Genomic DNA, 13,683 nt, shown 5'->3' with positions numbered 1-13,683 from the left:
TGGGGTCCTGGAAGCAGAAGCAGGAAAGAGTTCCACTCAGAATCAGGCCCCATACCCTCTCATCTTATTTTCCTAAGTGAGGGCTAAGGGTGTCAGGGGCTTTTGACATGTTCTAGAGAGGGGGTGCCATATAGCTCAGTGAGGAAAAGTCCTCCCTATCAGCTTGTCAGTTACTAGAGCATAAAGTGGGAGTCAAAGTCCCCAGTCCCTGGATCAACAGAGTGTCTCACACCTCTCCAGTCTCTGTTGTGGACTCCAATCAGAGTTGCAAGCCCCACTGAAGGGCTACTTTGAGGATGAGCCATGTTTCAGCCTAGGAGCCTTTGTTTCCTGCTCAGATTTGGACAGATTCTTCCTGCTCACCTTCAAGTTCTACCCTGTCCATTTCTTCAGATGCTGTTACTTTGGGAGTGTGCTGAACTCAGCACACTGCAAGGCATAGCCAGGTGTGTCCCCCAAGTGGCATTTTAGAACTGGTCTCTAAGTAAGGACCCCATTCTGCACAGCAGCCTTTCTCACGCAGGAGCGCTCTATCCAACCATCTTGATGTTCTGGTGGCCCAGAGGCCATGGACACAGGTAGCAGAAAAGTGGGAGATAAAACAAAGCAATTGAGGGCTGGAGAGATGGCTCAGTGGTTAAGAGCACTGACTGTTCTTCCAGAGGTCCTGAGTTCAAATCCCAGCAACCGTATGGTGGCTCACAACCATCTGTAATGAGATCTGATGCCCTCTTCTGGTGTGTCCGAAGATAGCTACAGTGTACTTATATATAGTGTAAATAAGTAAATCTTTTTTTAAAAGAACAGTTGAAGGATAAACACACACACACACACACACACACACACACAAACACACACCTCAGTTAAACCCAGAGTCCTCTCCAGCCTGGAGTCAGCCCTCAAGCCCAAGGCTAGAACCCTAAACTTACTTATCAAGCATTTTTTTTTTTTATACTCTTCTTCAGAGCTAGCAGCCTGAAGAATGACAACAAAGTTATGTCCTGCTATGGAGGAACCTCAGCCGGAACAGTAAATACAGTCCAGCTTGGAGCAGGTCTAAGTCCTCCCTAAGTACATACAGCTGGGTAGTAGACAAATGGCTGGAGCTCAGACTGTTGGCACTCTACTGCTGTGCCTCTCAGACAGAGCTCTGGCTACCAGGAGGATCCCTGTAGCAGAGCCTTAGAGGGTTGGAGAGCTCCTGCATAGGGTCAAAGAATCACCTCAGGTTTTTGTTTGTTTGTTTGTTTTGTTATTCCTTTTAGTCGCCAAGGGCTGTGACAATGAAGCTGATTGCAGCAGCATTTGGCTTGAGCCTCCTTGTAGCCGGCCTGTGGGTGGGCCTCTCATTGACATCAAACTCAGACGGAGGAGGGAAACCTGGAGGAGGTGGAGGAGGTGGAGGAGGTGGAGGAGAAAGAGGATGTTTTCTCCCACCATTGCCAAAAGAAGATGTTTCACTGTGCAGGTAGGCAAGTGGGAAGGGGTGGCCTCCTGGAGTGTGAATCTAGAATTCAGTGGCCCCCTGGCTTAGCCAACTTTTGTGAGAGCAGGCCACCATAGAGTCTGGAGACCAACTCAACAGAGGGAGTGCTGAGTGGAAGACCCTGTAGATTTACAGCTAGTCATCCAAACCCACCAGAAAGCCCCCTCCCTGGGGCTTCTGAGACAAAGCTGCATCAGAACGGAAAAAAAAAAAAAAAAAGCAGACTCAGAGGTTAATTTGTCAATAGTAGGCTTGTGTGTGTTTTGCCAGGGAGCCCTCAAGCACTGTGGTCCCAGCTGCATTACCTGCATTCCTTCAGAAGGCACAAGGTCCCCTCACTCTGGGTGGTCCAGCTGCAGTCCCTGGAATTCTGCACTCTCTTCACAGTATACAGGTTAGAAACCTGAGTCTCCGGAGCCACCCTGACATCCCCTTTTCCTTTTCACTTTTCTGCCATCCCCATACCAAGTTGGTGACTGAGGAAAACTTGAGCCAAACTAGAATCACCGCGGAAGAAGTATTGCCTCCATCAGTGACCATTGATATAGGAGAGCTATGCCTACTGTGGATAGTGCCACCCCTAGGCACTGGTCCTATCTTATAAGAAAGCTAGCTGAGAAAGCCTTGGAAAACAAGCCAATAAGCAGCGCTCCTCCTTGGATTCTGCTTCTGTCTCTGCCTCTAGGTTTCTGCCTTGGCTTCCTCCACAATGGACTGCAAAGTGTTAAGATGAAATAAATCCTTTCCTCTCCCAAGCTGGTCTAGTCAGTGCTTTACCACAGCAACCAAAAGAAAACTAGGACATTTCCTAACAGCAGTGAGAGACCAAGTAGTCAAAACAGGAGGGCTCATATCTAGAGGACATTTCTCATTCAAACCACAAGACCTTTGTGACAGGTGGCCTTGGAAAAGAAGACACAGCATGGACATGTCAGCCCTGAGGATTGAGCAATACCTCTGTGCTGGGTCTCTCCCGAGGAGTCCTGCTTAACTCAGCTTCTAGCCTTGACTAGGGAGCCCGTTCCTCTTGTGAAGTCTGGCAGAGAATTCTGGAATGTTGGACTTAGTGCTTAAGGGGCAGGAATCCATAAAGGAGAAATGTTACTTCTGTTTCGAGTGGAGATAAATTATCATTAAGAAAGATTTGGGGGACAAGGTTGTGGCTACATCTGGCAGAATGTAGGCTTGATCTCAGAAGTGAAAGAGTTGTGGTTATCCATCTGGCTTTGTTTTATACCCTCCAGGGCTGCAGTAAACGCGCACCGATAGTCCTGGGCTGCTTCCCCATGATGGGAACGTCTTCCAAAGCCATGAGGAAGATGTCAGCCCTTCAGAGCATCTCCCCCTCCACCTCCAGGCCTAGGGGAAGATGTCAGACCTTCAGAGCGCCCCCCCCAGGCCTAGGGCTCTCTTCTTTAACTTTAGCCCATTTCCCCTCATTTTGCTTAAGGAACTGCACAAGACAATCACAAGTTCTCTCTAATTAAAAGCATTTTTATGAGTCTGTAAGTTTATCAATACCTTGTCACCCACCCGTGCTCCTTGATGTATCTTCTTATGTGAAGCAGCATGTTGCCTTCACACATTGGGCTGGTAATGCCCTTTGGAGAAGGGTGGCCAACAAGAAGATAGAACTATTCCCCAGAGCCCATGGCAAACAGTTTCTCTAGCTCTGAGCCTGTTCACCAAACAGGGCTACTGACACTAATCGCTTAACCCTTTCAGTGACCCCATACAGTACAGGGTTGGGAGGCCCCTCTGTCTTCAATTGACCTCCTTCCAACCCTCAGTTTTTCCAAGTCCTTGCCATGTGTAGACTGTCTCTCTTTTGTTTGAGAAAGTCCTCTCTGTCTCCTCACATCTTGCTACCTGCAATGAATAGTAGCAGAGGCAGAAGTAAGCCAAGTAGTCTTTAGAATGCTGCTGTGGATAGAACTGAAAAAGCAAACCCATCCCTGCCTGGTGTGTACAAGTCCCTGGTTACCATACAGTCACACATGCGTACACACATGCATACATACAGATATGTATGCACATACACATGCATACACATAAACAACACACGTGTAGACACATACATAGATATACACACATACACAAGCATACACATGCACACGCATATGCATACACTTGCACACACACATGGCTTAGGCATTGAGCATGCACAGCCCTTTGACTTCATTTCCTACAGGGTACCACCATGCAGCAGTTTTGCTGTATGTATCATAAACACTACCAAAATGATCTGTACACAGAAAGACCTGTGTGTGTGTGTGTGTGTGTGTGTGTGTGTGTGTGTGTGTGTGTGTATGTGTGTTAATGCAGATATCATACCACTTTCTTGAGGGATTCATACATCTCAGAGTGTCCATGGATCCTGGAGCCGATCTCTGGTATACTAAGGATGACACTTATTTTTCCTGGGCTACTCACAGCATACCAGGTTTGGCCCTCCCCACTGACCAGTGCTGTGTCTTCACACCAGACCCATGAGATAGTCACTGTCCCTGTCTCAGGCAAGGAGACCTAGGAGAAAAGCATCAGGTCTCAGTCACACAGCTCTTGGGTTAGACAGCTGGCGGGTGTCAGGTGTAGAATTTAACTCAACTCAATTTTGCATGCCCAGTGGCACTGGGCTGGACTGCAGTAGCCCTGCGAACCTCAGGATTGGCTGAAACCCCAGCCTGAAACGACTGCCCCCTCTCTCCATAGGAACCTTGAAGTTTTCTACATGGAGATGGGGAACATCAGCTGTAAAATTGTTCCTCAGTGTAATCAGTACAGACGGAAGATCATGACGTGGCAGTCGCCGATAGTCAAGTTCCACGGGGCTTTGGATGTGAGTGAACTGTGTTGGCTGAAGGAGAATGTGGGGCCCCAACTTGCCTTTAGCTCCCCAGGGCCAGGTTCGCAGGATTCAGGCAGCTACAGCCTGGAACGGTGGTGTTCAACCTTCCTAATCCTAATCCTTTGTACAGTTCCTCATGTGCTGACTCCCAACCATAACATTATTTTTGTTGCTACTTCATAACTGTAATTTTTACTGCTATGAGTCCTAATGTAAATATCTGATATGCAGATGGTCTTAGGTGACCCCTGTGAAAAGGTCATTTGGCACTCCCCCAAAGAGGTTGTGATGCACAGGTTGAGAACCATCGGCTTAGAGGTTGTGTCTTTCCCACAGTCGACCCACGACTGAAGCCCTGGATTCTTGCAGAATGAAATGTGTCCTTCTGGTATTTAAAATTATCTAAAACAGAACACCAGAGAGTTTTAGGAATTGGGACCAACTACTTCTTTTCCTGGGAAATAATTGTTGATACCTGTTCTGGAAACCTCCTTGAGCTTGACGGTCCAGAAAGCTTGGGGATAGGCCATGCAAACGGGAAACAGGGAAGTAGGGAAGTCTCCTATTTCTTTCTTCTGGTTGTTGTTTTCCTTTTGTTGTCTCCTGGCCCAGATGGTGCCCACAAAGCATCAAATGGCTGAGGCTGGTCCCCTGTTCACTGCTAGGCAGGGAGTACTAGCATTCAGAAGTGACATGGCTGTTATATGGCAAGTCACAAATGGATAGATAGAAGGTGCTGACCCTTCTGTGCAGTAGGGCAGGAAGGGACTACAGGGATCTTGCTCCTCCCCAGTGCAGCCCCAAGAGGCCCTGTGCCACCCTGGTCAGGCACATTGTGGTGAGGCATGACAGACCTGGCAAAACAGGTAACCTAGACAACAGCATCACCAGGATTGCTCATGCACGTGGGTAGGTCTGGCTTGTCTGTCTCCCTCCAAGTGTTTTCACTATTGGAGATCAAATGTGATATCTCGCAGTTGATATGGCTGATATAGGGAACTGTGCTGACTGACTAACCTTTCCTGAGTGCAATTGTGACAATACACAGCCTTTCCAATGTGCAGTATTCCCTCCAGGAGACTGAGCAGCAATACTTCCTCCCCCCCCTCCCCCCGACCCTTCTCACAGAAGACCTCAGGCAGTGTCATACCTATGGGGAGTCAAGAGGAACAGAGAAAGGACAGCTACTGCTGCCACACTGGGCAAGATTCCAGCCCCACCCCAACAGCGGCCCATCACATTCTATGGAAACCAGCATATCCCTGTAGGATGGGACCTTTGGCTCCACTGCAATTTATTAGTTCATCAATCCCAAGGGAGTCTCCAGCTCTGTTGCTATTGCTCAGGGGCCCACTAGATGGAGGTGTAGACTGCCAAGTTCCTGACCTCCCTGGAGAGAGGAACTGGAGAGCAGTTAGGAGCCTGATTTCACTGGATTTAATAGATGTTCTGGGGTGAGGTACTAGTACAGCCCTGATGCTTTCTGAAACATAACAGACTCAGGAGAAGGTGAAGCCAGGGGGATTGTAAAGGTTGCACTGTGTGGCCCTTCATGTTGCCTCCTATTTATCCCGCCAGTCCATTCAATTCTCTCATCAAGCCTGTGAACTGAGCATTTGCTTTTGTAGAGGGGTAAGTGGTAAGCACTAGGATCCTTACTGCATGACCTCCTGCTAGTCCCCAGACCAAACGGTGGCTCCTGTTCTCTAAGCTAGATCCCCAGAGGATCATCAGGAGCTGCTTGTGAGAAGAAGGGTTGTGGGCTCCAGTGGCCAATCACTTCCAAAGGCTCTGAGGGGGATTTGGAGGAGGGGATGCTGAAAGCAAGCTTCTCTGGTGAAGACAGAAAGGAGGGTGGGAAGGACAGTAGGGACCATCCTTACAGAAGGTGGTGGCTGGAGTTCCCTTGAAGGTTTCAGGGACGAGACAACTGTAGAGAAACCTGTGGAGCCAGAGAGGAAGGGCGCCATATTGGAACAGGGTACCTCAAAAGCTGGGCGTGGGTAAAACAGACTCGATTCTTCAGCTAGAGGAGGAAGTTATTTCCTCAGAGTTCCCAGGGTTGATGGGAAAAGGCAAGTGTTGGCACACAGTGAGCAGAAACACCACCTTATTTTCAAAGTGGCTAAATTTAAGTCGCCAGAGTGGCAAGTGTCAGAGGACTTGCCCAGGGAGATCCCACCCCAACCCTGCCAAACAAATTCTGAGGTTTTGGCAGGAGTGCCTTAGGCACAGGGCAGGTCTCTGTTGCCCCATCACTTTCGGGGCAGGGGGCGGGGTGGTGTCCCTGCCTTTTCACACCATTGCACAGGCTTCTCCCATCTCTGAGCTTTACTTCCTCCTCCAGGAAGCCTTCCCTGACTACTGGCTCTGAACTTTACTTTCCATTCTTGCTTGCTGATAACGTCTTGCTCCAAACTCTCTAAGTATCCCCTACCTTCTTCTTCTTCTTTCAAAAAAAATTTTTTTTTAAGATTTCTTTATTTACGTATGTGAGTACACCATTACTCTTTTCAGACACACCAGCAGAAGGCATCAGATCTCATTAAAGATGGTTGTTGGAATTTGAACTCAGGACCTCTGGAAGAGCAATCAGTGCTCTTAACCACTGAGCCATCTCTCCAGCCCTCCCCTGCCTTCTAAAGAGAGTATTTGCACCCCTTCTTGTACCACAGAGACCATCTTGTAAACACTGAATTGCTTGCAGTCCCCGTTGGCATGGCAGACTCTGTGCTGGATGACTGTGTAAGAAAGGAGTGAAAAACGAGAGTGGATGGATGGATGAACAGATGGATGAATCAATGAGTGGTCAGTAGGTGAATAGACAGATGGATAGATGAGTGGCTAGATAAATGAATGAGTGGGTAGATAAATGGATAGATGGACATATAAGTGTATGGATAGATATATAGATGGACAGAGAGTTGGGTAAGTGGAAACATGGATGATAATGGGTGGACATGTGGATGGATGGATGGATGATGGAAGGAAGGATGAGTGGGTGGATAGATGGATGGATGGGTGAAAATGAATGGCATGTAGAAAACCTTTCCTAATGCCTGAGCTATGAACAGTAAGCCCCACTGCTTGCCCATTAAGCTGTGTGGTGTCCTCTGCACAGAATGAAAGCTGCAAAGACCAGGGGTTCAGGAAAGTATTCTCTGCCCGGGTGAAACTGGCTGGGAGTGGGAAGGAGAGGTAGGAAGGGATGTGGAGAGAGTCAGGTGTCGTCAAAGAGGCAAAGGAATTTAGGAAACTGGATGACTCCCGTGTCATCTGTGGCTGAGAACTGAGAGCCAAGAGCAGGCTGGTTAGCCGGTGCTTTTCTCCCCTTGGATTCCCTCCCCTAGTGTTCCTTCTGACAAACATTAAGTGGCCGGCATTTGAAAATGTATCCCTGTTCTCCAGCCATCGAAAACTGAAAAGCCCTAAGGAGCGTCTTGACTAAGGCCTATTCTTCACCTTAAATCTAACCAGCTGGAATCCTTTTGAAAGGAACAAATTGCCCTTAAGTGGGGACTGTGTGCTGCACCAGAGGAATAGAACAAAAGCCACAGTGCTCTGTCCTGCTGTCCCTTAAGTTGCCAATCAGGATCCTGAATGCAAGGGACCCTGAAAGTTCTCCAGAGCTGCTCAGGCACATCCCCCTGCCACCTGTGTCTGCAGCGGCAAGCCTGTGTTACCATCCCCAAGGGAGCACCCCCCCCACCCACCCACATTGTAGAGACAGCTTTCTTAAGGCCTAACGATCTGGAGACAGGCACAAAGGTGCAGGCATCCACAGACTGCCTTCAGGGGCTCTCAGATCTCACCAGCCTTCCCTAGCCTTCTCTTTCCAGACAGAGTAGGAGTACAGGGCCTGCTACAGGCACAAAAGATTTCATACAGGCTTTCAGAAACTCTAGATATTCCCTGGTAAAGTGGCTTCTAGTGGAAGGGATAGATTTATGGGACCCGGAAGTAGGCCTTCCTGGCAGAGGTGGGCAGGGTAGACACGCTCACAGGGGCTGCTGACTGTAGACTGTAGACTGTAGACTGTGCTCAAGGGTCTGTGGCCACACTGGCTCACCATGTTGTTAGCAACCTAAGATGATTCACATTCTGTGCTCCCAGTGCCATGTAAGCTCTCTTGACTTAAAGATAGAAGAGTTTCCAGGGCAAGTGGAGGAAGCAAGCAGGTAGCCCCAAAGCAGAGGGATGTAGGTGTGGGACACGACTAGTGAGGGGCAGACAGCAGCCATTAAGGTCAGGTGGGAAGGTGAGGCATGGGAGGCAGCAGATGGGGCAGGGAGTGGAGCCTGAAGGAATGCCATGGTGATGGAGATGTCAGAGTGGTGGGGTTCATGAGGGGCTATGTCTGTGGGGATATCAGGAGAAGGGTTGAGTGGGTGGAACCCTAGGCTTTGGGGAGAGATGGGCATGAGGGTTTGAGTGAGGCTGAATAACTGACTTATCCCCTTTGAGAATGGAGGCACCATTGCCTATAATCGTGCCTCCATGTGGTCTCCTTGGGCACAGTCCCAGCCTACATTGGTGCACAGTGATCCTGAGAAAGGCACCTTCACCACGCAGGAGAATAAGGAAACCTTAGCTCTCTAGAGACAGTTGTGTCGATAGGCATCACAGGGCCCTGTGTGTGGATCAGGGACAGCTGCAGACTGACATATTTATCTGTCTTGTCTGATTGAGGTAAGACAGAAAGACTGGGCTGGACATCTGGGAAAAGGGGTCTTCAGTGCCCAGGCCCAGGGAAATTTATAGAGGACACCTCTCTCTCAGGTAAATATGGCAGCTTAGTGGATGCTGGCTAGAGGTGTCAGGTTAGACAGGTGGTGGAAAAAATGTGTGTTGGACTCAACCACAAGGGAGTCCTTGGTGACCCTCATGAGGGCACTAGGGAGAGAATGAGAAGCAGACATTGTGGAGTAGGCTAATTACTTACTCATAACAGTCGACCAACAGAAAGGACACTCTGACAGGGTAGAGCAGGTAACACAATGCCAAACTGGAGGAGAAAGAGGAAGCATCATCCTGTTGGAAACATTTGCATGGGAAGAAATGGACAGTGAGGGGCATCAACAAGGAGGGCTTTCAACTGGCCCCATACACCTTGGAATTGACTGGACCACCAGAAGCAGGAACTCCCGAAGGGCCAGGAAGTGGAGGAGAGGAGGAGCTGTCAGCCTGGGATGGGGGCCCTGTGAGCTGGAATCCAGCCAGCAGACCCCCAACTCCAGGGTGTAGACACAATGTGGGATCGTATCCTGGAAATGAGTGGAAGGGCTTTGTGCACAGAACATGAGGGGTCTTCATGCTGTTAGGTGAGACAAGAGAGGAAAGGGAGGTGAAGGAGGAGAGAGGCAGTAGCTGTGGGAAGAGGTCATGGTGTCCGTGTCCCCTACCTTCCCCAGATAAGGGAGGGAACCCTATCAGCTTAGAACCTGTGAGCAGAAGGAAATGTATGACAAGGTGAGGGGACCACCAGCAGGAATGCCACCACCAAACAATGTTTTAGGGAGGACCAGAGGAGCTATGACCTTTACTCGCTAACTAGCACCTAACTGGAGCTTCGTAAATGGCACAAAATTATAAGAAGGGATAGGGAACTTTGCAGCTCGTCTGAAAGGCAAAGGGTTCTAGAGAAAGGCACAGCTTTGTAGTGTCTGTGTGGCTTGAGGCCAGAGCCTATGAGGATAGGGCTGTAGATGTAGGGGTGCTGACAGGCAGAGTTGAACCCCAGGGGACAGAGGGCATCAGCCATAGATTGAGATATGCATCTAGGAGACTCTGTTCAGGTGTCACTGGCTTCTTAGCCTGAGTAGCCCCGCCTGTCTGTGTCCCACTTCAACCTAGGCCACATGGTCATCAGTTGTCTAGAATATGGAATAAGAGACCCCAGACAGCAGACAGGGCCCACTCATCTTTCATATACAACCTTGTGTCTGAAATCTACCCTGAGAACGTACCCTAGTGCCTATGCTAGACTCAGGGTACCATTCACTCATCGGTCCATGGGTCTGTCCATGCGTACCCGCCACTCATTCGTTCATCTCCACCCATCTATCCATCCACATTTCCGTTTATCCAACCAGCCATCCACTGGAACTAACCTTGATGGAGGTTTGCTTTCTGCAACTCTTGCCAGACCCTGTTTCAGGAGCAAGAGATGCAGACAGCATACCCTGGCCCTACCCAGATGTCTCAGAATAGCGAGGATGTCCACCACCACTACTGTGTGCTCCTTAAACACAGGAAGTTGAATGGGGGCCATAAAAACCAACCACAGTGGATCTGGGGCTGGGGATATAACCCCATAAACTAGGTGTGATGGCATACTCCCATCATGCTGGAAAAACTCAAGGTCATCCTCAGCTACACACTGAGTCTGAGGCCAGCCTCAAAAACAAACATCACAGAAACTAAAATAAAGCAAACTGCAGGGTAGCAACTTTAGTAAACTCCTCAGTCTTGACCTTTGACATGGTTCTCTTTATCCCCTGACCATCTTTCTTGTTGAAGTCCTTACTGAACTTCCAGCCAGACCTGAGTCTAACCCCAGGGGACTCCAAGACAGCGGCCACCGCGAGTACCCAAGAACCGGCTTGCTCAGGAGTACAGCCTTCTGATGTCTGATCTCAGCTGAGGCTCCCAGTCAAGGGTTGAGGAAGCGCTTGCAGATGTTTTCAGATCAAATAGCATCTCTTTGAACAGCTGTGTGGGCTGCTGCACAGGAGGGCACATGGGACCTTGCAAAGAGTTCAGTGGGTTTGCATCTGGTTGAGACAAAAGGCAGGAGCGTGTGTGTGTGTGTGTGTGTGTGTGTGTGTGTGTGTGTGTGTGTGTGTCTGTGTGTCTGTGTGTACAGGATCTATTCACTGCAGTCTGCTGAGCACCAGCAAAGGCTTCTTAGCCTCTGCTGTTCAGAGGATGTGCATCTTTAACGCCAGAGAGGCTCTTGCCCGTTCTCACCAGAGAAAGAAGGCAGATCTGAAGAGGCGTCTTGAGAAGGGTTTTGCAGATTTTTAAGAGACGCAGTATATTATCTATTGTTCACACCTGCAGGGTGTGGTGGGGAAGGAAGGAGAAGAGCTGTGCAGCAAGAATGGCTGTCTGTTACTCTGACTTTAAAGATTCCTTTCATTCTGCAGGGACCAGGGTACACCATCACTTTGGGGTGTGGGGCTTGTACATCATGAAGTCTGTGTGACCCTAATTATAGCCTCAGCCTCATGGGCATCATAAGCAGACCGGGTAAGTCTCAAGGCCTCTGTTTTGCAAAAAGGGAACACAGTTCTGGGAAAATGATTTCTTATTAGACTTTATACTTTAGTTTTCGATTTGCAGTATTACAAAACAGAAAATCAAAAGGGTCCCCCTGTCCCCCTGTCCCTCTGTCCCCATGTCTCCCTGCCCCCTGTCTTCCTATCCCCCAGTCCCCATACCCCATCCTCCTGTCTACCTGTCCACCTGTCCCGTCCCATGTCCCCTGTCCCTCTGCCCCTGCACACAGCTGTCGATATCCATGTATGTCACCCAGACCTGGTGTTGCACCCACCATGCCATGGCTTTGTGTCCTCATGATGACATGCAGCCACTGTTACAAAGTAACCAGACAGGGTTAAGTTCAGTGCCCTCAGGACACTTAGTGCACTTCTTGCTTGTCCCTCCTTCCCCTTACATGCCTGGCAACTGCTGATCCTTTCGCTGTTTCCAAATTTGCAGTTTTCCAGAGTATAACATAGCTGAATCCTTCAGCACATAACTTTTTTAGATTGGCAGCGCCTCTGCCGCCATTGGGCATCTGAACTCCTGTGGTATCTTTTTGCTCAAGCCAATGGTCAACTGCCCTGGGCTGGGTTTTCCCCTGAGGATTACTTTTCCTTTAAATGGACATTTCTACCAAGACTTTGATGTGAACAGAGGACCACTCACTTCTGCCCCTGGCACTCTCTCTCTCTCTCCTTCTCTCTTTCTCTTTCTCCTCTCTCTCTCCCTCTCCTCTCCTCCCCTCCCCTCCCCCCCCCCTCCTCTCCCTCCCCCCCCCCCCCTCCCCCCCTCCCCCCTCCCTCCCCCCTCCCCTCTCCAATATAAATGTATCTAGGGTAGAGATGTCTATATGCCTGGGAAAGAAACAATCACAGATCACAGGTAGTTCTGGTGAGGTGAGATTCATGCTTCGATATGGAGCAGAGTGCAGGCCACTGGGAGTTTTGTCCCTCAGTAATAACAGGGTAAGCGTCACAATTTTCAAAGCACTTTCCCTTGTTATGACAGTCTTTGCTGTGTGTTCTGTGCCGTACTATAATTTCACATTTCTTATCTTACATCAGTCCCCATAGACAGGCTGGACAGGTGTGGGGCTCTAAGAGGCCTAGAGAGGCAGAGGGTGTCTCCCCAGATCCCTTAAGAGAAGTGTGGGCTGGAGGGGTGGGGTGTAGCTTAGTGGGTAGAGTTCTTGCCGAGAATGCACAAAGGCCTGGGTCTGATCCCTAGCACTGAACAAAACCAAGCACGGTGGTGTGTTTATAATCTCAGCACTCCTCTGGAAACAGAGGCAGAAGGATGAGTTCCAAGTCATCCTTAGTAACATGAGTTCAAGGTCAGTCTGAGCTACATAAGACCCTGTCGGAGGGGCCACACCTTGACCTAGAGCCTTGTACCCATTGTCTTGCTACCCCCAGACCACCTCCAAGTCTCACTGTAACCTGGGAGACATTATTTTCGTGTGGCATGCAGGCCAAAGTGCTGAGGCCCTGGCTTCTAAGTCCTTCTCTGTTCCCGATATCTTTCCATTCCCACTATGCACAGACGTTTATGTGAAGACATTCACCAGCCCTCCTCCACGTGCCGGGCTCTGCGCTGTCGGCTCTGGCAGTAGAGTCTAGGAGACTGAGGCACAGGAAGAGGCCTCAGCTACAATAAGAGAGTCTAGAATTGAGCTCATGTCTAGCCTTCTTACTTCCTCGTGAGGAGAGGGTCACATGGAGGGTGCTCCACACAGAGGGTGTTCCACGTGGCCCAAAAACTACCTCTTGCTGTAAGTTTGCACCCCCCCCCCCGCCTCTGCTATTTCCCTGAGCCTGTGAGGCCCAGAGTAATGGAAACAATACAGGCCTACTAGGTGACCAAACGACTTCCCAGGTTCAGGGAAGAAGTCAGGACAGGAAGCAATCACTTCTCTTTTCATACGAGCTAGGATGATTTCAGAAATGTCCAGTGCCTTAACCAAGGGACAAGAACATAGACCAGGCATGCAGGAATATGAACAGATCGAGGACCCTGCAAATCTTTGCTGCTTTTTAGATCTGCAGGGATAGAATGACATGTGGGTATGTATCTAGGCCTGTGT

At 49.5% G+C, this 13,683-nt stretch overlaps 1 protein-coding gene across 1 annotated transcript in view; it reads left to right on the top strand.

The window, feature by feature from the left end:
* Positions 1-568: 568 nt before the first annotated feature.
* Positions 569-13,683, top strand: part of Pebp4 (phosphatidylethanolamine binding protein 4) — a 204,662-nt gene continuing 191,547 nt past the window's right edge. Inside the window, exons 1-3 of the mRNA XM_032917374.1 lie at positions 569-589; positions 1,266-1,468; positions 4,199-4,325. Coding sequence (XP_032773265.1) covers positions 569-589; positions 1,266-1,468; positions 4,199-4,325 — 351 coding nt within the window. The remainder of the gene's footprint in view (positions 590-1,265; positions 1,469-4,198; positions 4,326-13,683) is intronic.

Source organism: Rattus rattus, chromosome 12 (assembly GCF_011064425.1).
Source record: "Rattus rattus isolate New Zealand chromosome 12, Rrattus_CSIRO_v1, whole genome shotgun sequence".
Classification (NCBI taxonomy): Eukaryota; Metazoa; Chordata; class Mammalia; order Rodentia; family Muridae; genus Rattus; species Rattus rattus.
The sequence above is the reverse complement of the archived record's forward strand: the minus strand, read 5'-3'. Positions and strand labels throughout refer to the sequence as shown.